The 26,591-nt window shown below is 48.9% G+C and overlaps 1 protein-coding gene across 1 annotated transcript in view; it reads right to left on the bottom strand.

The window, feature by feature from the left end:
* The window catches only part of RBFOX2 (RNA binding fox-1 homolog 2), a 170,386-nt gene extending 158,285 nt beyond the window's left edge, over positions 1-12,101 (bottom strand). The window contains 2 exon segments of the mRNA XM_030959453.1: positions 11,726-11,899; positions 11,902-12,101. Of these exon segments, the coding sequence (XP_030815313.1) occupies positions 11,726-11,899; positions 11,902-11,925 (198 nt within the window). The 5' untranslated portion in view covers positions 11,926-12,101.
* Between the last annotated feature and the right edge of the window lie 14,490 nt (positions 12,102-26,591).

Genomic DNA, 26,591 nt, shown 5'->3' on the forward strand with positions numbered 1-26,591 from the left:
AAGCAATAAATAACAGGAGGAAAACACACACACAAGAAGTCTCATAGCACTTCCATCTACTCAAGTCAACACCTTCCCCATGGGAAACAACCATCCCCAGGAGAACTTACACATTGGTCTGGCTGAAAGAGAGAGATACACTCAGATATGTTATTGGACCTACAGACAGAGAGGTTTCAAGACAGAACACAAAGCATGAAGGTGTTAATTTGTGATTTATCAACAGATAAAACTTATTTTTCTGAAACTGTAGCATTTGGCCCTGACCATATGATATTCCTGTTGAAAGCCAGAGGGCACCAGGCAAGATGGTGAAATGTAGCAAGCCCTTCCTGGAAGGATCTAATTAGGGAACAGAGACAAACACAAAAACCAGACCAAACTATGAACATAATTTCAATTTCTTGGCAAAGCCACAAAGAGGCATATATATATATATGTATATATATATGTATAATATATGTATATAGACAGGTATCAGGTGTCAGACAATATATACTCAAACATCAGTCTCAGCCTCTCATTCACCACATCCATCACAACAGCACTGATGGGTCACAAGTGGGCACTGAGAGAAGGGATGGACAGATTGTATGTTGGTTTTGGCTTTCACAGAGTTAATTTTCTTCACAGTAGCTGTTATGGGGCTGTGTTTTGGTTTTGTGCTGGAAACAGTGTTGATAATTCAGGGATGTTTTAGTTACTGCTGAGCAGTGCTTACACAGAGTCAAGGCCTTTTCTGCTTTACCCCACCAGTGAGGAGGAAGCTGGGGGTGCACAAGAAATTGCACAAGACACAGCCAGGACAGCTGACCCCAACTGACTCAAGGGATATTCCATACCACATGGCATCATGCTCAGCATATAAAGCTGAGGGAAGAAAGAGAAAGGGAGGACATTCAGAGTGAAGTCTGTCTTCCCAAATCACCGTTACAAATGACGAAGCCCCGCTTTCACTTCGGATGGCTAAAGCCTGCCTGCCCATGGGAAGTGGTGACAAAGGAATCCCTTGTATGCGTGGCTTTTGCTTTACCTGTTAAACTGCCCTTATCTCAACTCACAAGTTTTTTTACTTTTAGTTTTCTGATTCTTTGCCCCATCCCAGCGGGAAGGAGCGAGCAGCTGTGTGGGGCTTAGTTGCCAGCTAAGATTAAACCACAACAGATGGAAACACTACAGAGTGAAGTTCCACTGTAACCCTCTCTATTTGACAATCAAAATCCACAGTTGGTCCATTTCCTTTTACATTCTCCTCCTCTTCTCTGAAGTATTCTCTGGCCCATGGTTGATATCCAACCATCACACAGACAGCACTGTTCCCAAATGCCACTATCACCTCCTGCTGAATCTGCCCCACCATCGACAGTGCTATGGCCTTGTCTCCTCTGTCTGTGACTGACAGCTCAGCTCTCACAACACAAGGCACCTGGCATACAGACCACCACTCTTAGGGAAATCTACCCAGCCCAGGAAGTCAGACTTTTCCAGGAAGTGGTTAGGTATAAAGGTCAGATTGGGAAAAACCTGCTAGATCCAGGTGGTGGCACTAGCAGATGCCAGGGCTCCACTGGATTCATGTGAGCTTTGGAGAGGACACCAGCTTCTCCCCTCACTTCAAGGCAATGGGAATTCCCATAACACATGCAGAGGCACAAAGAAGGCATTACCAGGTTGGTCTTTATATCCTCTTTCCAAAAAGCAGTGGGATGGGGTGTTTATTCCTCTCCTACAGCTTTATACTACTTCCAGTATTATAGTCTGACAATCCTAGCAGTAAGATCAGGCATCCAGCCCAAAACTAGGCTTGTTGTCTGGGCTCTCTGAAAGTGACAAAACCCCAACCCTATAACACAATTCTGGCCCCCCCTTTACTCAGATAAGGAGAACTGAATACCCATGACGAAGCAATAAAAAGCAGGCAGTGATGGGATGCATGAAGGACTCATTATTCAGCAAACAAAAAGGAAATACCAAGACCATGATCAACCACGTATTTTTCACCTGAGACACCTGTATCCCAATTGGCAGGTTTCATTTGCAGCCCTAATGTGTCACAAAGTCTCCTCAGCAAACATGCCTCTATCATCCTTGCTGAGCCCACAAGCAACCACACTGAGACCTGTGCTCCAAGGAAAGGGGAAGAGCTGCCAGTCCCCACTGGGAGCCAGCACAGGGACGGGTCAGAAGCCAGTTCCTGCCTTTGCTGTCCACACAGCTTCTTAACAGACCAAAACATGCTTTTTAACTCAAAAGGCAGTGTAGCTACATTCTCTCCTAAAATAGCAACTACAAAAGTTAAGGGCTGCAGATTAAAAAATAGCAACTATCCATGCAACTTCCAGAGTTTCCTCATGTGCAGGGATGTTACAATAAATCAGGATTATGTCCTACTTTCTCCTAATTCCTACTTCATTCAAGCCTAGAAAGTGCTGTGTTCTGAGCAGTATAAACAGCTGCAGAAACCAAAAGTTAAGTGGTTTAGTAGTTTAAGACAAGCAGCAACCATTCTACTTTAAAAGTTAGTTTGATTTCAAACCTTATCTTCCAAGTAAAATTTCACTATGTTGCTGACCAATCTCCTTAATTCAAGCTATTCTGGCTATTCTGCTGGGTTTTAAGATAACAACATCACTGTACATTTGCCCAACATGACACCCTCAAGGATCAGTCTATGGAAGCAGGAGGCATCATATATATATAGTGGAAGCTGTAGAGAGATGTAGATTAAGAATCAAAACATCACCAAAACCTGACCTCAATAAAAAAAAACCCAGCTACAATCAAAAAGACAAATAAAAATAAATTAGATTGCAAATGTCCATCTTTTTTTTTTAAAAACTGGTCTTACTACCAGGTACTTCAATCCCTCACTTCCACAATAAGACACAGTATACCTTTTCTACCTCTCAGGAAACCAAAAAATAAAATCATTAGTACCTGTGAAGCACCCACACTATTGTGGTGAGTACTGTAGAAGAGACCATTAAAAATTAATAGGTCTACTCAGTACAAGGTTTAGGTTATCTGCAATATTTCAGTTTGGTGTCATGCATGAGATGAAAGGGAAGAAATGAAATATTGGATAGTCTAAAACCTGACCTTACACCCATTTTAACTGATTACATTAAGTTTAATAGCGCCTCAGCACCATCCGTTTGCTGCACTTGCAGAGATGAAGTCATCTCCAAAAACATAAAAGCCGTGACCACATAATTATGACTTCACTTGATGCCTTCTTGTCACATTCTCCTGCTGGGCAGTTACTGGCTATGAGTCCCAGCCCCTTCAATGCAGATGCACCAGGAATTAAAGTCCCCCCAGTTGCAGCCTGCTGCGCTCAGGTTCACCAGGTTCACATTCTCTGTCTCCTCAATCCTCTGCAAGGAGGAGACAGCACCTGCAGCTCCAGATCACCCAGGACAAACCTAACTCCAGCACCACTGCAGAGCTGCACACCTCTTCCTAGAACTAGAGCACTGAAAGCATTCTGCATTTCCACACACTTCAACTTCTGCTTTGGACAAAACAAATAACAGGATGGGCAGGTGCTTCAGAAGCCAGCTGGATTCTCCTGCAGGCTGTCCAAGAGACATTCAGTTCTGCTGCTGCAAACCAGCAGCAGGGCTGCATACACTTTATTGCCTCAGCTTCCCCCATGATTCAAATCACTCCTGAGGCCACTCTAATATAAACACCTGTCTCCCACCCTCATACATGCCACCAGCCCCAGGACATCTGCCCACACCATGCTGCCAGCCCCACTTCCTTTGGTACGCCCCACGGCTCCACCTGCTGCAGCAACATCACAGCCTAGGCTTCCTTCCCTGAATGAACCTTTTGGATCTCCCCAGGCTGGGTGGCTGGTCCCACTCATGGGAGCCAAAGCAGCACCACTCAGAGAGGGGTCTTAAACCCTAGGAACAACCCCAGGTCACTCCAAAGCTGAGTTTCAAGAACTAGTGCCTATAGGCAAGGAGAAGCACCTACAAGACCTACTCCATCCTGGTCCAGCTTTGCTCCAAAGCTATACAGGGCTTTTAACATGAAATAAGAGTAGGAAAGAGCCCTCTGATGGATCTGCTTTCCAGGACAGCAGAGTACAAAGGGTAATGAAGAAGCCATCGCTTACACTTCCTCTCATTTCTTCTTCCCACGAAAGGGAAGCAAAGGCACAGAACAGAATAAAATCAAAGAGCCAGAGATGGCTCAGGAGCACGATCTCTCACAGGAGTTGCTTGGAGAGACATGCTTGGCTACTCCACCTGCAGATCCAGGGACCCAGGAAGGTGCCCAGCCCTGCAGCTGGGCAGAGCCTGGCCTTCCCCCCACCTCCCTGCCTGAGGTCAGTGAGCAGGCTGGAGGAAAAGTGACCTTCCCATCCCTATCTGGGCAGGAGATCGGCAACCACAAGCAGCAATTTATAGCACCAGGATCCCAGCTAGAGCCTCCCTGCAGCCCACACAGCACTAAACCAAGGCTTTTTAGTGATGCCTTGGTGGGATTTTCTTCCTGGGCATCACCCTCAACAGTGACAACCACTCCAAATGTCTGCAAGAATCTCCTACAGAAATAGCAGCGGGAAAGCTGTGCAGAAAGCCTCAGTTTAAAGTGCACAATGCTCCAGTCCCTTGAAGAAACCTGAGCCGGATCCAGATCCCAAGGCCTCAAAGGCCTCTGGGGAGCATATTTTGATATTTGTGACACACAGAAAAGTCACATAAGGTTGATTCTTTAGCCTTTCTATTAAAAGAAATTTAGCTATGCACAGTCAGAGGGAAAAAGTGCTGACATAATGAGGGGTTTTTGCCCCTTAACTGGTGCAACTTCTTCCTCATCTCTATGCTAATACCTGCATTATTGCTGAGGCAATTATGAGCAGATAAAACCCAATAAAGTCATGCAAGAAAAGCAACAAGTGCTTCTATTCCATGCCCTCTGAAGCAATCATCCAATCTTTCCGCACCACAAACTCTCCTAGACAAAGGCAACAGCCCCAGTAACACACAGCCACTTCAAAAACATGCCAGCCTGAACCCCACTGTCCTATCCAAGTAGATCTCATTACCTCTTTTCTAATCAGTGTGAACCACAAGTACCCTCTGCCCACACTCCAAAGGTTAGAAGCTGGCACAGTGGTATAGCTGACTGAACACCAATGTCACACCAAGCGAGCTGACAGAAACTGCCAAAGTTTCCTGCTCTGCCCAAGCTGATGCTGGATCCAGCTCTAGTTCAGCTGATGCTGCTCATTAAACAAGGGGGCTTTTGTTTACAACCTTCCTTTCTTTGTGGCCACTTAAATACCTCATATCACTGGTAAGGAGTTGGAGTCCCATTTCTTTGGTCCAGCAAGAGAGCTGACAGGGGTGGTTTAGATCGATGCTGTATGTATGTGTGACAAGCCAAATGAGAGAGAGACTGGAATGGTTCACAAACACCCTGGAAATCCTCCAGAACCCAGAACACAGGTTAGAAATCTAGAAAACTACGTGGCCTTTCTCAGCAAAGCTTTCCTGCAGCGGGTAGCCAGACACAGTTCAGCAGGACAGCTTGGCAGAGCCCTGACAGGGAACACTGCAGGGTCAGGAGGGTGGCATGCTCCAGGACTGGTGAGGACTCTCATCCAGTCCCTGCCATTGTTGGACTTGGCTCCTACAAATATCTCTCACTCAACCTGGAAAAAATGAGACGCACGCAAGAAAGCGAAGCAGAGGGAGGGGGAAGCATGCTGGGGAAAATGTATACACATCTTTCAAACTGAATTTACAAAAGATTGCCGGCAAAATTAAATTTACTGGAGAGCAAAGGGAGTTAAGGCCCAAAATGCAGTCAAGCAGCTCTAATCCCTAAACATTGGGATTATCTCATGACAGCTACACTCGGGTGTCCACTCAATAGCACTGTAAAATGTAGATCAACAGAATGCTCCAATGAACTGGAACTCGTTACCTCTAATTGCTTCTCTCACTTCTCTTCTGGATGTTCCTCTGATCCCTCAGCCACTGCATTTCAACAGCAAACACACAGACAGAAGGTCAAGTAATATCAGAGACGGGCAAATTAAATAAGAGATTTCCAGACAACAAAAACATCTGCCCTTCTCCTTAACTTCATACAAAAACTAAGGCTTGCTGAGTGCCACAAGGCAAATCAGCAGCATAGAGTGACAGGTTTTAAAACATCTTCAACTAATGTGATTCCTACATTTTCCAGAGGGGCAGAGGTTTCTGTGCAGCCAACCAAACACTGCTAACAACAGGCTTTATTTTTCCAAGCTAACAGGGGTATGTCCTTCAGCAGCAGTTTCCAGGGGGCCACAGACCACACACAGAATACCATTCAGATCTATCTCAACTTCAGTTTGGCTTCCCTACCTCTAGTGCAAACGAAGCAGTTGATTCATTTTATTTTATTTTACTGCTGCCTGCTTTGCATCTCCTGAGTTCTGGTACTGCTGCTGCCACCAGCCTCAGCAGCAGGGGCTGAAAGGGCGGTCACGGTAAAGCACGAAGCCAGCGCAGGGACACAGCTGCCAAATCTTCAGTGACCAGCACATCTTTGAGACTGCCTTGAACACAAAAGTGCAAACCTCCAATGCAGAAGGGCAAGGCAGAGGCGCTGCTTGCTGCATCACTGGGAGGAACAGCCAGGAGAGGGTACTGCACAGGATGTGCCTGGAAGCTGCTCCAAACTCAGCTGGGTGGGCAACCTTTCCAACATGCAAGGGACAGACCAGGCTTCCTGCAAAATACCAGAGTGCTCATGTTTCTAAACAGGAATTCTGAAAGGAAAAATAAAAAGCTTATGTCTACAGCTGGTACACATATGCAGAAGGAAACCATCTTCAGTAGAGCCAGATCTCTGTTTGGCATCCAACCTCACAAACGTGGCCATCACCTCTGAACACAAACCTCTGGAATCTATAGAGAAATACTGAGAGAGCTGGGAGGAGTACTAAAGCAAGCAGAATACTCCACTTGGACTTTCCACTTTCCTGAATATGGCAACAAAAGAGCCAACATTAAAGCACTCTTAACAACTCTAAAATCCTAATTTTCAGTCTGTTTGCCAAAGATTTTCTTTGAACTGGAGATTTTCTAAGTGTTCCCAGACTGTGTAAAGCCTAACTCATAACATTCAAATATTTAAAACAACAAAGGGCAAAAGCAAACAGAGAAACAACAACAAACTTAGAGGTGATTCATTACATCTCATCACATCAGCAACTCTCTGGTGAAACAGCATCCCAGCAAACCTCATCCTGGATCCAAGGCAGGGGTCAAAAGATTGGAACTTCATTTCTTGCACTATAGTATCTTGTATCCCCTGCACTGCTCTGCATCTCTTTACAAAGACAGCCATGCCATGAAAAATAAGAGGGAGGAAAAAGCTAACCTGATTACACAGCTTTTCCACAATTTACTGGAACTAGATGTTCTCTTCTGTAAGATTTAAAAATACAGACTTCCAAAGGGTCCCTCACAGCACAAAAGCTGTTATTCACTGCCTCCATCTTGATTACAATCCCAGTCAGCCTTCTTACTTGTAAACCCAAACCTATCTAGAAATTATCAGCAGACTGATTTCTTGCCGTCCTCTGGAGTACCACAAACAGGCCACAGCTTGAACAAGGACACTGGCTGTCATGAAGCACCAGCCATGTCCCCACTCTCCCATTTCTGTGGCACTGTGCAGTTCAAGGTTTCCAGTCACTGTGCTGGAAAGAAGTCAGGCTGGTAGAGGGTGTCACAGACCATCTTCTGGCTCACGGTAGGATGAGAAACCGCAGACTTTCTTGTGGAGCAGACTTATCGTCTGTTACATCATCTTTTAGTCACAGGGGACTGATCTCAACACCACTAGTCATCTTTATGAACCCTGTGCTGACATGGCTGAATGACAGCACAAAGTCACCACTCATTGCTGCCACTAAAGGTTTATGTGGACTGGGCAAGGCACAGACCACAGCTGCATTAACTGTCTGCCCTGACCAGCTGGCCATGCTCATGGCTGCAGGAAAAGTAATTCTCCAAATACTCAGGGATACTGAGCACACAAGTCATTCATGAAAGAGGAACAAGGATCACCTCTGTTCACACCTTGCATCTAATTCCACCTATGTATCACCACAAAGTATGATTTTAATTTACTAACCAGCCTAGACCCCATAAAAAAGTTACATCAAAATTCAGCTTGGGGACTAAAAGAGGAGCTGATTAACTCATTCAACCCCACGCAAAACAAGGGGATGATATTTTAGTAACTTCTTCAGCAGTAAACTGTCTGGTACACCTCTAGCACCTAGAAGGGGAAGACAAAAACAGCACCCTGGAATAACACCCTTGTCTGCAGTTTGAAAGAGAAAGGGACACTTCCCAGCTAGCCACAACACTTCTCATCTTTCATCACACAAGGAGCAGAGGAGGAGAGAGATTGTTGCAAGGGTACTTTCTCTTCCATCTGTGCAGCAGTCAGTATTTCTGACAAGAAGCAAATACAGCTGCATCAACAACTGCATTTCAGTGCAGTTTCACAAGTGACTTAGGCTAATATAACTTTCTTTTTTTGTCTTCTCCCCTGTGTTAGGCATTATTTTTACCCAGATCAGCAGGCTGATCCAAATGATTCAATCATCCAAGTCAGCAAACAGAGCATGAGGTAGTTCCTTGCTAGTATTTATACAGTTAAATCAGCAGGACCTTCGGGGCCCTTTACTTCCAAAGCTTACAAACCTGTCCAAATACTTCCAGGTGACATTCCTGTCCGGTAGCATTTGACTTTTGCCATTTATGGAACAAAGAGAGCTAAAACCCAGCAGTTCCTGGTAGACCTTTTCCTCTCAAGCCACGATTAGCTGAAATATGTCCCAGAAGCAGAGAGCAGCCATGATCCGATTTGTCCCAATCCCAACTCAAGCAGCTTTACACCACCCTCCTAACAAGATCAGCACTGGCCAAACACCATTTATCCACCCTGATCAAAGATGGATTAGATAATGAAACCCTAACTGCATAAGCTGTCTGAGTATGCTGGCCTGAGACAGCAGAAAACAAGAAGCCCAGTAAATCTAAGGGCTATTCAAAGCTTTCAGGCACCCCCAGCCCCAAGGTATTAATAACTAGCTACTGTCTTATCTTCCTATAGCCTAGTTTTGATATTTCATGCTAATAGACCTCCCAAAAATCTATTAGTTTTACAGCTACATTAGTAATTTGTACAGCTAAATGATTTATTTCAGCATTACACACTGTGTTTATATCCTGAGCCATTGGCATGTACAGGTCATTCAAAGAAGAAATGGTGAGGGGCATAGCATTCTCTGATTCCTTGCTATCAGCCCAGAGACACGAGGTCACCAAGTTTACACAGCAGCAACCCATGGCTCTGGAACAGGAAGCAGAAAATTGACAGGATCTCCAGGAAAAACAAGGTACAACGGTTGCTGGTCTGATTTCCAGCTTTCAGAAAGCCTCTAGTACACAGGAGAGGGAGAAAAAAAAATCAAAGAATAAGCTCTTTATTCCTCTAGTAAGCATTACATACAGTTAAACATAGAGGATTTACTAAAAAGAAGCTGTTACTCTAAAATAAGGTACTTCAAATAAGGCACTATCTGAACAGAAATCCTTATGAAGGGCAATCTTGTGTTTTGTCTTTTAAGGAAAAAAGATACCGAATTTCCCAAACATCAAAGAACATATTTTTCCTACCTCTGATGTTATTGGTAAGTTCGGCTTCTAATTTGGTACTTTTTGCTTGCAAACATGAGAAGATTCTACAAATATACTACACTTTTTAAAACTTAAAAAAGTCAAGGGAAACTTCTTGACATAGAATTATAGAATAGTTTGGTTAGAAAGGACCTTAAAGATCATCTAGTTCCAAACGATGGTGTTTATTTGCACATATATACATACACACATATATATGTTCATTTTCATCTTTTACAATAAAAGGATCAAAAAAATTTTCTATATATATACATATGGAAATATTAAAATTAAGAATGCCAAATAAATACAATATGGGTGCCCTAATCTGAAGAACAGCTACACTGACTACAGATACACTTAAAAATTGGGCTCTACTAGTTGCACCTCACCTAATTTCTCCACTGTTTCCCACTATTTGGTACAGAAACAAACCCCAGCTTTCTGCTAATTAATTCCACAATCAATCCCTACTATTGTGACCACCAGCATTACACACACTGTTGTAGCCCCATGGCTAAACACTGCAATCTTACCATTCATGGAACAGACGAGACCCTTTTCAATGTAAATATAGGAGGGAGTCTTTTATCTGTAGAGAAAATGTACTAATTTGCAATTAAAAACAAAAAAATAACCAAAAAACCAGACTTTTGCTAAACCAGCCCAAGTCCCTTCTTGGCCAATTTTGAGTTGATTTACGCAGGTTTATAACAAAAACAGCCAGTTAAACCACTACATGCAGGGTAAACTGCTGCACCTTCTGTAAGTACACAAGATCTCTGCCTCAGTTGAACTGTGAGGAGCTGGAAGAATTTCATGTCACCATGCTTGTGCACTCATTCATAACTCCTAGCAAGATACACCGTACAAACACTGCGGTGCTGAGCATCTTTCTCCTTGCAATTGTACACATTGCCTGAGTCATACCTGACACCTACGTGTGGGAGAACACGCTACTTCAAGGGATAAAGGAGCACTGCACGATTCACACTGGCCCTTGGGAGAGCACAAGCAGCAGCAGCACTTGGGTACAAAGCTCCAGCAAGCGCTCAGGCCACACCATCACACTAGGGAAAGCCTGATGCTGTGGGGTGGAGAGACCACCATGAAAGGCTGAACATCAGACAGAACCACAAACAAAACCTTCCTGACGCAAGCTGTTTAAAAAAGAAATAATTCTTGAGCATGAAAACTGAGGACAGTCTGGGAAATAAAAAAGGAATAGTGTTGGCCAGTATTTGGCATCTTGATGAGAAGCACCATGGAAAGAAGAGGATGCTCACTTTGGAAAGCCAGGAGCGCTTACCAACCCCAGAAAAGGTGAGAAGAGAAACAAGCTCAGATGAATAAATCACGCTGCTTCCAAAGAGCTCTGATATTCTCATCACGAGGGACAGAAGCAGAAAAGGCCAGAGCAACTGCTATAGTAAAACAACCCTCCACAACACGCAGACAAAGGGAGGCAGAAACACCTTGGCAGCATCACCCCACAAACACAAAGGCCAACGCACCTGAAACAAGCGATGTTTTGGGGACGATCAAACCACGCTGGCAGGAGACCACAGAAACGTGGGACTCTGAACCACCCTAGAAGACGCCCCACTGCTCCGCTTCCCCCTTCCCAAGCAGCACCTGGGATTTCTCCCGGTGCTGTACAAGCCCCAAGCGCCGCGCGTAAACCCCGCCGGGCCCGGAGCGCTCCCGGTGCCCCGCACCCGACCCCGACCCCGCGGCCTCCCCCGGGGCTGCCCGGCGGTGCCCGGCGGTGCCCGGGGCGCGGACCCGGCGGCGGCTCCCCAGGGCCCCGCGCCGCCGCCCCACGTGTTGGGCTGCGCCCCGGGAGCCGCCGGGCTCGGCCCGGGGAGCCGCGCTCGCCTGGCTGCCCGCGGGGAAAGGGCCGCACGCCCGAGCGCAACGCGCCGAATCCCGCAAACCGAAATCAAACGCGGCCCGGCCCGGCCCGGCCGAGCCCCGGGAGGGAGAACCGGGGACGGCCCGGCCCTGCCCGCTACCTGCATGCCGCCGCCGTCGGCCTCCGCCTCCGTCCGCAGCCGCTTGCTGTGGCCGCCCTCCGCGCCGTCCCCGCCGGGCATGGGCTGCTCCAGCTCCGGCTCCCGCTTCACGCCGCGGGCGGACCCCGCGCCGCCGCCGGCCAGGAGCTGCGGCTGTGGCTGCTGCTGCTGCTGCTGCGGGGCTGGCCGCCCTCCGCCATCCGCGCCGCCGGAGCCCCGGCCGCCCCCCGCCCCGATAGCCCCGCTCTGTCACCGCGGCGCCCGGCGCTGCCGGAGGAGCGGGAGCAGCAGGAGAAGAAGGAGGAGGGCGGCGAGCCCCGCGCCGCGACCGGAGCAGCAGCGGGCGCGCCGGGCACCGACCCACCGGAGCGCCTCGGTCACGGGCTCGGCGGCGGCTGGGGAGGGGCCGGAGCCCCTCGGCAATCTCCGGAAACGCCGCCGGAGCAGCGCGACCCCCGCTCGGAAACCTTCGGCGGCGACGGCGGCGCCGGGCGGGGCGGGGAGGGGCGGAGCGCGGGCGGAGCGCGGGGCGGGGCGGGGCCGGCGCGGGGCTCCGGGCGCCGCGGAGCCGCACGGGGCGGCGGGAAATGGCCGCTCGGCCCGGCCCGGCCCGGCCCGGCCCGCCCGGAGCCGCTGCGCCGCGTTCGGCTGCGGGGCTGCGCCAGCCCGCCCCGGGTCCGGCCGCCACCGCCCTCCGGGGGCCCGCGGCAGGTGCGAGACCCCCAGCGGGGCTGCGGCGGTCACGTTGGCCGGAGCAGTGCGGGGCACCCAGGCTTCGGGTAGAGCCGGGTCCCCCGTCACGGGCAGGCTTGATCCCGGCCTCGCCGGCGCAGAGTTGCCTTTCGGCGTGAGGTTTCCGCAGAGCTTCCCTAGTGAGCTGAGGCAAATCTGGGGTGACGGGTACTGGCCTGACCCCCGCTTTAGGAGGATCCAGCGGCACGGGATGTGGTGCCCAGCTCCGTAGCCCCGTATCCTGCTCAGAGCAACCTCGCATCCCTCAGTGCATTGTGTTCGTTCCGGCCTTTTCCAGGCCTCCTCCCTGCACCTCACTCCAGGGCTCACCTCGCAGCCCCAGAGCACGTCTGATTTCTTGAGAAAGGGCTGCGCTGGTTTCCTGTCCCTAATGGCCTCCGTGGGTTTCTCCCGCACTTACATACATATAAATATATCTCCTCATTTTTTCTGCTGCATATGACTTCCAACCAGATGGAGACACCAGTCTGCAAGAACCCAAAGCCCGTTCATCAGCCCTTTTGTGTGTCTCCATGTTTTTGATCTTGAGGAACAAATTTGGGATCCTCAACCAAAACATAAAGTTGATTTTATTATTCAGCTGCTATCTTGTAGCACTAAGGATGATATCTGCTCTAGAATGAGGAAGGCATAGGCAGCCTGTGTTGTCCTGAACGTAGTCTGGAAGCCATGGCATCTTGATGGAGAGGTAATCCACAGATCATAATACAAATCTGTGGTTGGCTTGATTATGGGATGGGAATGACACTCCTGCCTGCCAACAATTTGGAGAAAAAGGAAGAAACTAAAAATGGAGTTGGTCAGTGTGAGGAAGCCTTTCTTGAATTCTCGAATATCACCATTTGTAAGAAAGCCTGGGGACCAGTTAGATTATCTTAGTGTTCCATATCCCCTGTACGTGCTACATCTGTTGATCTTCAGGATATTATAGAGCCTTTAGTTTTGAGTGACAGTAACCATACATGACTCCAGTCTTCCTTTACACCACATTTTTCCTCACCCAAAAATAGTTTTCAAGGCCACATTGAAAGCTATTTTAAGTGGTATGTTTTCTGCTGAGGTGCCAGCTTGTCTCCTCCAGTGACGGGGAAATCTCTTTTTTTCAAAATGATTGTAAATCCCCACGGAGTGGCAGGCACCCAGAAGACAATTAGATGCAGCTTTTGTCTGCTCACCCACCAAGGGTAAAGACATGTCTCATTCATCTTGACTGGGTTTGATAAAATGAGCTAGACTGTCAAACAACACTGAAGGAACATGTTCAGTCCATTCTTGGCTTGGAAAGAAGCTGAAATTCTCATGACTGGGATGCTGTTCATACAGAGAAAAACAGCTTTTCTGTATTTCTCTTTCCCCCCCTACTTTTGACAAGGGATTCTACATGAATGGTCCAGGTTAAAGTATTGCCTGTGAGGAGCTGCAAAAAGCTTCAACCTTCAGACAAGTTAGGAATAAACAGTTTGGAGAGAAATCTTGGGAGCATTCCTCTCACTGTGGTAAGTGAGAGTCTGTCTGACACTTCCCTTGGGGATATCAAAGAAAGGAGTTGCCTTATGGTGCTCAGCTTCCATTTTTCTCTTGTCCTTCTCCTAACCCCATTTCCACCATCTCCTGCCATGCAGGTGTCAAAGCTGCTGCCAGTTCTCCCTTGCATCCTGTGTGCACATGGTCTGTGCTGCGGAGCAGCTCCTGGCAGAGCTGGCAGTGCCATAGGCACATCCCTTGGTGAGGCATTTTCAGCTGGCTATGGTATGCAGCCTGCCAGGGGAGCACCCTGACTTAAGGTGCAGGTGGAAGGAGCTGAGGGGGGTCCTCAGTGACCTGCAGTGACCTGCAGCTGCCACCACCATGCTCCGTGCCATTGTGAGCTTTCTGACACTACCGCCGTGTTACTGCATATTACCATTTATCCAGATCTTTCAATTTCCTCTTAAAATAAGATTAATTACTTTATCTTCATGGTATGTTTGTGGGATAGGTATTATCTCCATTTAACAGATGGGATATGAGGCATTCCTGAAGTCACAAAAAAGCTTTTGAGCTGAGACACAATCTTAATCCGTTGATTTCCTTTCACACAACCCAGCTGCCTTTTAGTTATTTGTATGTGACTTCTGAGACATACTAAATAGACAGCTGACTCTGTTAACCCTTCCACTGCTGCACAGCACTCTTCCCAAAGGCTCCTATGTGCTGTGATTTCATGGGCAAGTTTGCAGAGCTCTCACCAGCGCTTTGTCTGACAGATCAAAGAGAGGCAATCCTAGGATATGTTATCCATGCAGAGAGCTCCCAGAAGCTGGCATGAAGAGTATATCTTTCCTGAACAGATTCATACAATTTTAGAATAAAAATGTGGTGGTTTCCTCCCCCAGAAGGATACCTTCTGAAGAGATTCCTTGGAGAAATATGTGCTGGTACTCCCGCTGGGCTGGAAATCAGGTGGCATCAGGATGCCGGCTGTGAAACATCTGTGGAAGTACAAAGGGCTGGGTCCCAGAAGGTGCTTGAATGGAACAGAGGCAGTGACTCATGAAGGTTCTAAGGCACAGACATGAAGAGAGGTGCAAACTCAGTTATTAGCCTTTGGCTCTAAGGCGTAGAAATCATGCCGAGACACTTCAAAGCAAATGTCTTCTTTCCACCACCACAACTGAAAACTGTTTCTTGCTGCTTCCATCATCTACACCCCATATCTCACCCTGCTGACCAGCTCCCTCTTGCCCTTTCAGCCTCCAGCAGCTTTGTTCCTCTCCTTCATGGAGGATTTTGTCTCTCTGCTAAGTGGGTCTGGTGGGGTCTAACACCATCCCCAGCCATGTTCATTCCTGCTGTTTCTGTGCAGTCAGACAAACCTCTGGAGCCAAATGCTCTTCCTCCTCACAGCAGTGCTCCCACAGGTGATGAAGTGCCGCCAAGGTAAAGTTTCAGCCTGGACTTTGGTCCTGGTTTCACCGGAAGCCGCGATGGAGCTTTCAGTAGTAACTACTGTGGGTAAATGTTTCTTCTTCCTTATCGCAGGCCAGCAATTTGCTACAAATTTGTACCAGCAGAAGCTGCCTTTTCCTGTAACCAATTAGCACGCAGCTGAAAATACATAATGTAAATCAATAAAATCCAAAGACCTTGTCACCTGGCCCAGATTGTGTGCCAGGATGATGCCAGTGCCCGAAGCCAACATCAATATGTCACTGTGACGCAAGGTGCTGGCAGCTGGCAGTCACTGGGCCAGCAACCACAATGCACCTGCTCTTTTCCCAGTGCCACCTCTGGCAATGAGGACACCTGGCTTCAGGAAACGCCTGCAAGCACCTTGGCACCCCAGCAAGGCAGCAGTGTCAGCAGCTGGGAATCCACCAGAGACCTCAGAGCAAAACCTTCCTGACTCATTTTCCTGTTTTCTGCAAACATCCCTGCAGCACATTTGTGGTTGCTGTTTGCTTGGTCTGTGGTTCTGTGGGGCATCAGGCTGTACAGCAGGTGTGGCATTTCAGGTGTCCCAAATGGCACCTGCAGCACAGATGCAGTTACCTGCATGGATGCAATTAGCATAAGAATGCCATCTGCCTGCACTGCTTGTGCCTGGGGGCATGGGGAATAAAGTAGGTCCTTCAGCACTTCCAACATGAAATGGCATCCCTCTATATCCTAAAAACATGTAATAGCAGAAAGATGTGTGAAGAGCACATCTGGGAGATGAAGAGGGGTCTCATGTTTTCCCGTTGAGATGGTAGGGCTGACTGGATAAATAAGACCAAGACAATGACCAAGATAAACAGTGTGAGCCACAAAGGTACCACAGGGTACCTCCCTTCATGGGGACATGGACCAGAAATAAAAAAACCTCATTGGCTTTCCCCTACCCACTGGATGCCAGAGATCCAGTACTTGGGAAATACCTGGTGCTTATTCCCCTCGGCTGCCTGTCATGAGTGAACCAGAGGTGGCTGAAGGCTGGAGTCCACATCAAGGGGCCAGCAGTGGCTGCTGTGGGTGCAGTCCTCCAGTGGCCTGGCTGCACATCTCCGGCTGTGTCTCTGAAGCACCTCAGCGCTGTGCCACCCTCTCCTCTCTCAGACAGGAGTCTATAGCAGCCTGACATACTCAGCTTACACGGGCACACAGACAAAGAGAGAATACCAATCATTATTTGCAACTGCGCATTTCCAAATAGGCTGGAGGCCGCACAGCTTGAGAAGGCCAAATGCCCTGCTGGAGGCAGGGTTCATTCCTGGTGTAACAGGCAGATAGAGCAAAGGACAAAGCAAAACATTCTCTGTGGTGGCTGGGCACATCATGGAACAGAACAGGGGGCGGGGGGCAGGGGTTGTCACGTAACTCCTGTTCGTTTTCAGTGAAGCACCCTGTTTATTAGGGCCCTTTAGCTACAACTCAATTTACTACATGGCTGATCTCTGGAGTTGAGGCTGATTCTTCCTCCCTAACTGGTTGAAAAGCTTCTGAAAGTGCATTCTTACACACGAAATGCCAAATTAAGCTGGTCCTTAACAGGACTCACTGTGCAAGAGGAGCCATCTCCCAGCACAGAGAATAGCTTGCAGATATTTTCTGCTGCAATCTTGGATCACCTTTCACTTCTGTGACTGATTCAGGGATCAAGAAAGGGTGTGTGGTTGAAGCTGGCCCACACCCTGATGTTTCCCAGCTGTTCAAGCCTTCCCTTGAGACATCCGCCATCTGTGCAAATTACAACAGCATGAATTACGCCTCGGGATCCAAGCCACAGCAGTGTTTCCAGGATTGCTCCAGCTTTTCACTGTTCCAAACATTTTGCAGGTCCCTCCTCTGTTGCTGCTAAAGTTTTAGCTGTTTGTATCTGCCACGCTCACAGTTTTCCAGTTCCATTGCTTATATTTTCCTTGGTCTCAACTTCCAACTGAAATTTCCACGTGTCCCGTCCCGTACTTACTCAACTTTCCAGACCGCAGCACATCCATTATAGATGACTCCACCTGCTGGCTGTCCAGCAGTGCAGCATTCGCATCACAGGGACTTGAGACTCAACAATCGTGCCCTGAGATTGTACATTTGCAGTAAAAGATGATCGATTTTCCTTCGTGCAGAAAAGTGCTCTGTGAATTTATGTTAACATTGTACCAATAAGCACTTGCAATCTGATTTTACCCTTTCACAATGCTATTTGCTGATGATACATCTCAGATTTCAAACAAGATTTGAAATTATAATTTTCCTTTTTTTTTTCCAGTGTGATTTATCCACTCTAAAAATAGTTACTGCCTCTTTGGCTTGAGATCCAAATTTAAAAACAGTGGTAAAGCGCAATAAATACTCTGTATACAAGCCAAGAGGATATTTTCAAAGTAAGTCAACCTCCAGTTTGAAAAGAAAATCCCCCATGTATGCTACATCTGCATGAATACCGAGATTTCAGATAAGCTCCCGATGTGTGCGGGTACACGGAGCCAGCTGGGTCAGAGAACTGACTCTGTGAGAGCGCGAAAAATCCCTCACTTGTGAGTCAGTGTGACATTCAAGCACTTGCTTAACTTTAAGCATGAGAAATATCGTTGCAATCAATGAGGTTATTGATGTGCTCGTGCACAGGGCGAGGACTCTGGTGCCTGTGCCTTGCACACGGGGCTGGAGCAGCTCTGCGAGTCACAGGCAGGGAAGCTGCCTGCATCTGTCTCGAAACACATCCATCTGCTGATTGCCAGTGCTCTGCTATCTCCAAGAAGATTAAATTATTTCAAATGCAATTTGTAGCGCCCCCCCCCCCCAAAAAAAAAAAGCTAAGCCTCTCGCCTGGAATCAACTGAAATCCAGACAACACATAATCCACTACAGGAAATATAAACGCCTAATGCAATTTTATAGGCAGCTGGAGGGTGCCAAGTTTGCTAGCCCACACAATAGCTTGCAGATTTCTCTGTGGAAAACAAAAAAATTTAAAATAAATAAACAAATAAAGAAATCATTTTAAAAGGCAGGGAGAGGACTGGGCTATAGCTCCCCTCAAATCTTGGGAACTTCAGCTGTGGCTGCTGGCAAGAAGGGGCCGCTAATCCTGCAGTCTGTAGCAACCAGAAACACAGCCATATTTAGTCATGTTTTCCAGCCCCTTCTCCTATTCCTGTCTGCTGAACAGCCATTTGATCAGGGCTAGAGATTCAAATCAAAATGAAACGTTACCAGCCCATGCAAAATTCAGAAAGGGATATCCACAGCCCTGTGAAGCTGATGATAATACCGTGGTGGAAATCCCTGCCTGAGTGACACTGGAGCTGGCTGGGGATACCAGCCCTGTGCTGTAGGGTCTGGCTGACCCAGAAATCGTCTGTGTGACTCAGGATTACCATCTCATGCTGGCCACTCCCTCCAGAGACTTGCCTCTGACTTTATTAATACCACTTTTCTTCACACAACTCTCATTCAGATGGAGTTTAGGTGGTTTGGGTGACAAGGGTTAAATATGGAATGGGGAAATCACCACAGTTTCCCAAGTAAGTGCTATAAATTCCAGCAATTTACAACACAGGGAAAAGCTGGAAGCAGTCTGAGTGCATTCTTCAGCAGTGAGAATGCACAGGTAGGGCACCAAATAAATGTAATTGTGGAACGAGGCTATAACCATGTCGTTCTAGGGAAGTCACTGCAGTTTTATCTTCTGGACCTGCTAACATTGATTGTAAAAATCTTTTTCTCCCTTGAATATCCATTTTCCAGTGTCCCCGCTGCCACTCCCTCTCCAGCATTCCTGAGTCTGCTCCAGCAGGCCGGCCCCTTGGAGTTGCTTCCCCGCCCACCCGGCATCCCCCAGCCCTCTGCTTTTGTGATTTGTCTTTTCCTCCCCGTTACTGCAGCAGGAACTTTCCCTTGGGAGACATTAGTAGGGGAAGGGAGGAAGAGAAATGAGAGCCAGAGATTCAGATTGTGAGCAGGAGCGAACTCACCCCTCCTCTGCCAAAACCTCATTGAAGGCTCCCAGAACTACCAGGAGGGTGAGCCTACAAGCCAAGGGCTCACTGCCCTGCCTCTGCTCAGCCCTTTTCTTCCCCACAGCCATTGAGGTCTCTGCAGTGTACCCCAAATCCCTCTGCAGCATCCCCAAAATCCCTGCTCAGGCTGCCCATGGCTGTCCCCTGTCACTGAGCCCAGAAATCTGCTGGCACAGACATCACGCCAGGTAATCCCAACCATAAACTGCTCGAGCTCTAAAACCGCTGTTAAAGCAGTTTCCAGCTCCTCCATGGCTGTGGGGCAGCTGCTTTAGAATTAGGTTATAGCAAAGCTCTCCCTTTCATATAAAGCCATTACCCAGCTGTTGCTTTGTTTCAAAGAGATCACCTCACACTATCAGCTCTGTGCTGTGACCGAGTGCCAGCTTGGGTGTTGTGGCACCAAACCAGTCAGAAACAGGCCAAAAAAATTAACTTCCCTCTAGTGCTTTAGCACTCCTAGGATACCTGAGAGGTGTGGGATCCCCAGCCCCTGCTGCAGCGTGCAGCCAGTAATCACATTTCATCCTGGCACAGACAAATTCCTTTTGCACTTCCTCCCTGCCGCCAGCGCAGCACGCTCGCCCCGGAGAGCGAATTATAATCAGGCTCAGCGGGGCTCCCAATCAACACAGGTAAGTACACATCGGGCTCGCTGTGCTTCGGGAAGAAATGAGGCAGCCCCCTTCACCAGCTGGATCGTTGATAATTCATCTCTTTCCTCCAGCTTTCAACCCATGAGAAATTTCTTCAGCTGAAACCATTCTTCATTAGTTCTCTGAGGTACTTAATTTTTAAACGCATCCCAGTCCATCAGTCACAGCTGGTATTCCCCATCCACACTTTCCACGTCATCTCTAAGGCAGTCATTTAGCAGTGGGGTCCTACCAGATCTACCAGATCCTTAGGTCCCCACATTTTACTTCTTTTTTTTTTTTTATTTTTAAAGAAGACAGAAGTTTAAATTGCAGAGCAGGAATTGCCATGAGCACTTATTTTCTGTGAAATGTTGTGCTATGACTGACTCTTGGCATCAAAGGATTTGCTGGGAGGAGAGGAGAGGAGAGGAGAGGAGAGGAGAGGAGAGGAGAGGAGAGGAGAGAGTAAATATTTTATCTATTCATTGCTCAAGAAAACCAGAAAGCAGTAGCATCAAAATCACATGGGAGCAATCCCTGTCCTGGCACAGTAACTGCCCAGGTTAGCAAGAAGGGCTGGGCCAGTTGCACCAGAAAAAGAAAAGGCAAAATCCAAAAGCGAAGCAGGTAAAGGGAACAAATTATGTCAGAGCAAAATTTTGCTGCCTCTGCAACCCATCTCTGCTGCTTGGTTTGCTCTCACCCAGCAGCTCAAACAGGAGAGGTCAGTCCTGCACGCATCAGATGTGTGCCCAGGTCCAGCAGTGTAAGCAGGACACAGGGCTGGGGCACCTGGGACCAGGTGTCTGTGATCCTGCCCAGCAAAGGTACCTGGGCAGTGGCAATCCTCCCCAGCCTAAATGGGAGCCTAGTGGCCTCTTTTTTAGCAATATTAGTGGGGTTCCCTGCGTGCATACAGGCAGGGTAGGTGGGAGTGTTGCTGGGATCAGCTGGAGCATTCTCAGGGAATCTCTGATCTGTGCTGGAGGAAACTAAGTGCAGAAGGGAGCTGTGGGCTCCTCTGGCTGGATCGAAGTCCAGCTGGCCCACTACAATTCACAGCAGTGCTCTCTGCCTCGGTGGGATGTCCCAGCAAGTGGGACGGTGACCAAGAGGTGCCCCACGGGCTCCCACCCAAGCAGCTCTCACCCTTGTGCAGCCCAGCCAGGGCAGGAGCAGAGCCTGGGCAATTCCAGCCCATCCAGAGCCCGCTCTTCCCGCCACGGCGCCTGCTGGGAGGTGTTTGCTTATTCCACCCCGGTGGCCAGGAAAAGGCTTTGTTTGACAGGGGAAAACGGAGCCAGCTGCCCACAGCAGTGCTGCTGCCCCCACACACCTTGCCAGTAGAGAAATTAGTCGGGGGAGCCTCCCACCAGCACTGCCTGAGCTCCTCCCAGCTTCATGGCATCCTGCAAACACAGATTAACTTTCCTGGGAAATGACGGGATCCAGCTCGTGCTTTCTGTTTGGAGTGAATGTCCCATGACAGTTTATTTTAATCATCTTGTTGCTTTTAATAGTTCATTGCGGGGTCGTGAGGCAGCCTCTCCTGCTGGGCAAGCCATAGGTACTGCAGCCCCACGGAGAGCAGGCATCCTCTAGCACAGCTCTTAGAGGTGCCAGGGGAGTGCAGAGGGAAGATTTTGGGGAACTGATCTGCCACATCCTGGGCAGCAGAGCAGGGAACAACTCCTCTGTCCATTCAGGGGATTGGGACCTTGAAATCTTGCTTCAGAAAAAGCTGTTTTGAAATGATCCTGCGTGATAATCCTGGACACAGCTCTGCCCCTGCCATGCCCCATGTCCATGGAATGGGGGCCTGCTTCCTCTGTCCATCACATATCTCTCTGCTCCCAGGTTATGGGAGAGGAGCCACAGAGAAGCTGCTATCTGGTTCCCCTCTGTGATTTTCTCCCTAATCCCCTTTCGTCCTCTGCCCAAAGCAAACCTGTCAGGTCCCTTCATGGGGATGTGTTGCCAGGCTTGGCTCTTCCTCAGTGTCCTTCTGGAGCTGTGCTGTGTTCAGGGCTGTGCTATACCAGTGAGAGGACCAGTCCTGCAGGCATGCTGTACATGCAGGTCCCATCCTTGTCCTGACATTCCATGGTGGCAGTGGGGCCACCTGCCCTGCACCAGTCAGCCCCACAAATGCAGGTGCTGGGCCCCAGCACCTTTTCTGTTCAAGCAGTTCTGGTTTTCTCGCCTGCCCAGGGAAGCAGTGCCAGCAAAGGACCTCTGGGGTAGGCAGGGCTTTACTCCCGGTGTAATTTCCTCATACTGCAGAGATGCTCTGTGTTATCCTCTGGTGCAGCAGGGCTGCCAGCTGTGCTGGCCATCCCTCCTCTGAACCAAATTCCTTGGCTGCAGCACAGAGGTGAGCTCTTCCCTTAGCAAAGGAGAGGTGTTGGGATGCAGCTAAATCCCCTCCAGCCTCACAGCAGGGGTCTGAACCAACACAGACAGCCCAAACCTGGCACCTTTCCTGTGTGGGGACCCGCTGCAGTTCGACTGCAGATCCATGCTGGACCATGAGCTGTGTCCTTGAAGTCACCTCCCAGAAACTTTGCAGGTGAGGGAAATGGTGAGCTGAGCTTCAAGCAAAAGCTGATCAAGAGCTTTATCCATGCCTTGCCCACAAGGACACATCAGGGCAGCTGGGTGCCTCGTGCTTCTGAAAATGATGAGCTGGTGAGCTGTGAGCTGCACAAGCACAGCCCACAGGATCAAAAGCCTGCACAGCGCAAATTGGGCTGTGTTACCTCATTAAAACTTGTTTTGGCTGTGCCCATAACCTCAGCTTCAAAGCCTGCTGCAGTTCCTAGCGACAACACTAATACCCAGGCAGAGAGCCTCACCTGAGGCTGGAGCCAGTCTCTCCTCCAGAGCTGAGCTCCTTGCAGCTGCACCAGCTCTGGGAGGCAGAAATGGTGTCTGAAAGAGGCAGCTCTGACCCAGGATGGACTTGGCAGCACTGACAGGGTGCATGCAGCCCCCATGCCCTCCCAGCTCCCATGGGGAAGTGCTGAGAAGGAAACGAAACAAGCTTTCAACACATGCCTGCTGGCTGTGGGGCAGCCTGGGCGGGCTGCATCCAGCCAGCAGCTTGCAGGGCTGGGTAGTTTTGCCAGGGTCCTCTCAAATCCCAGAGACAGCTCAGGATTGAATGAAGCATTCCAGAAGGGAAGAGCCTGGGCTAGGAGAAAGAATGCTTCCCTTGCTGCTGCACCAGGAGTGCCTCAGTGCCAGGAGTTTGGGGGAGGAAAAGTGAAAGGTGGGCTCAGCTCCTGTGTGATGCTGTTTCTTTATAAGGCAGCACAGGGAGATGTTTCCCTGGATACAGTGGGAATGAAAAGCAGGAAGTTCCTTTGATGACAGTTCCAAGAGTTTGTTGTATTTTTTTCCTTTCTCCCTTTCTTTCCTCTACCAAATCATTACTTCACCCACAAAGCTCGTGGAGGCTGCCCCACATCTCTTGTACAGCACAGCATCCCTGCACTTGTCGGCAAATCTCTCCACTGGCACCACCATTCTCTGCCACCAGAACTTCATGTCTAGTGAGACTTTTTCTTGCCACAGAGCCCTCCTTCAAACTCAGTCTTAAATGAGGTCAGGGATTTGAGCCATGGCTCTTCTCCTAAAAAGGAGCCTAAGGAAGTGATCTATTTGTCCCAAGTGATACACCCTGCCACAACACCCACTTCCATGACATTCTGCACAAGCTCCATCAGAAGTCAATTAGGGCTGTACTGAATTAAGCCATTCACAGTATAATTCCAGCTTAATTAGCAGCCAGCAACCACATTATGAGTAACATGGCATTGTGAGGCCAACCACTCCATCATCATCAGTCCTCCACTTCTGCCTTGCTCTTCCTTAGGGCTGGAGAGCTGAGCAATAGTGAAACCTCCAAGGCAGACTGTCCTGCAGGCACGTGTCCCACAGCCTCAGCTGCTGCAGGTGAGCAGAGAAGGTGGCCTGCCCTCAATGCTCCTCCTGCACAACCAAGCCCAGTCCAAAGAGGCTGTAGTTTTACCTAATTGGCTTTTCAGTGTCCTTCTCTGTATGTTTTACCCAAATTCAAAGTCTTAGAGAGGGAGGCTGCCCCAACACAGGGAGCTGGCTCCCTGCACCTCTCTCTTCTCATGTACCAGACCAGCATTGCTTTAAGACATTTCACATTTCACTTTTTCTCTTGCTGCTTGGCTGCCCAGCTCTTTGTTCTGCTCAGCCACTCAGGCTTGAAGTACTAGCAAGGATGCAAGTCACAAATTTAGGACAAAAAAGGGTTTTGGTTCAGTTTTTTTGCTATCCTTTTCCTTCTGCTTTTGCTTCCACTGCTAGGGCATCAGGGAAAAGACAAAATTAAATCCAAACAGACACCAGTTATCCACTAGTACTAGCTCTCTGTCCTGAAACTGGGAATATTGTCTCCAGCATCTCCAGAACAGGCTGAGCTGCCTGAGCTCTAGTTGGGCTGCAGCAGCCTGCATTTTATTTTCAGACCACTCAAAACCACTGCTCTGAGACCTCCCTCACACCCTAGGCTGGGAAAGCTGCAATTTCCACCTTAGCTCCCCCACTCCAGTGCCTGTCACTGAGGACTCCCACTCCACAGCCATTGAATCTGCATCCTCATTCTCCATTTACTTTAAGTGGTACTTGAATCAATTTGTGGAAGAAATGGAAGAGAGCTAAACCCTAAACCTGGCAGGTCAGTGCTGCTGTGCCCAGGAGCCCAGCTGGAACTGGCTCTAATGGCCACTGTCCCTGCTCTGCCCTGGGGGAAGCTGCAGCAGGAACAAGCAGAGCACTCAGCTGCTCCCCAGGAAAGCAAGCTCTTTGCACAGGATGCTGCTGCAGGTCTGGTGATTCACCTCCATCTCCCAGCGGCTGGGACTGGGCTGCTGGCTCTGCCCCTCGGTTCTGCTGCTGCAATGGCCTGTGAGGGCCACACTGTAACCTGCAACAATTTAACATTTTTTAAAGCTGGTTTATTACGTAATTATCTGGTTGTCAATCCTTTGTCCCAGAAAAGTGGCCCAGTGTAGGAAAAGGAATGTTTGTCACCAACTTCATCTCTTACATCTCCTCAAAATCTCACTATGCCTTTCCCTCTAATTTAGATCCCTTCCACCGCCTGCTGGGATCAGCCCTGGGGCAGGATGGTGCAGTCAACAAATAGAGCTCCAGCAACAACTTCCAGAAACTATTTTTTGTAGGTCCTATAGAAAAGGTCCCAGCTCAATCTCTTTTCCATGCTTATTACCATTGTAACCATTCACCTACTCAGACCATCCCCAAAATCCCATGAAAAACTACTGTGAAGCATTTACCAGCTCTGGAGAGCCACAGAGGAGCAACTAACCTGAAGCCATGAGAATCTCCTGGCTCAAGGTTGCACTCTGCAAAGCAGAAAATGGTGAATAGGAGACTTAATTTTGTCCCTTCCATGGGGATGCACAAAAAAATGGAAAGCTGAAGAAAAACACTGTGCCAGTTAAAAAAAAAGACACAAGCCTCTTTCCATCTTGCACAGGACAGAGTGGCAGCCAAGCAGTGCTCTGGCTCACACACTGCAAGGCTAAGGACACAAAAAGCAGCCTGAGCTAAAAAGGGTCTTCACAACACCAGCACACAGGTTCTGCTCTGCATCACTGCAGTGCCTGACCAGTGGTGCCATTTCAAGTTGATCCTATGATGGGAAAGCAATTTCTATGCAATTTAAAGGGCACAGTGGTCTCAGAGATACCCTGCAAGTTTCTGGAAAGCACTTTGGAAAAAGATTAAAGCAGCTGAATCAGTAACCTCCCAGATGACAATAAGTGCAGTCCTGTTTTTAACAGCAGTCCTATATGCAGGATATCAGCACAGCAGTGCCTGTATTCCACATATCATGAGCCCACATCCAGCCCCTCACACCTTAATCCCTATCCAGATTTTAAAAAACTGCAGCCAACATAACACAGCTTCAAAAACAGCTCATTCTCAACTGTCCCTTTATAAAGGGACTGCACCCACTTGTGCAGCAGCACATGGTTAACTGTGCCTGCTCCTCTTGCACTGCCCCTTGGCTTTTTTAACTTTTACTTACGCTGAAGTTTCTTAATGAGAAGCCTTTTCCCCTCCCAACATCTGGTTAGGCTGAAACGCCGTGGGCAGCAGCCATGTGTGCTCCCCAGGGAAGGAGTTTCCTGTAAGCTGCACCCTCCCTGCTCCTTGTTTGCCAGACTGGCCCTGGCAGCAGCCCCTGCTGGCAGCGCAGGCCCCTCGCGCTGAGTGCCAGAGCTCCTTCCCCACCGCTGCCACCCAGGGCCCGGCCCAGTCCTGACCACAGCTCCCAGCCCAGACTTTCTCAGCAAGCTCTGAATCGCTGCCAGCACAGGATGGGAGGGACAAGCTCGGAGTCAGGAGCTGCTGGTGCTGCACTCCAGCTTCTCCTGCCCTGGCTGGAGGACCAGAACGTGCTTGTGGCACTTCAAGGGGCCAGGAAGACCA

Source organism: Camarhynchus parvulus, chromosome 1A (genome assembly GCF_901933205.1).
Source record: "Camarhynchus parvulus chromosome 1A, STF_HiC, whole genome shotgun sequence".
Classification (NCBI taxonomy): Eukaryota; Metazoa; Chordata; class Aves; order Passeriformes; family Thraupidae; genus Camarhynchus; species Camarhynchus parvulus.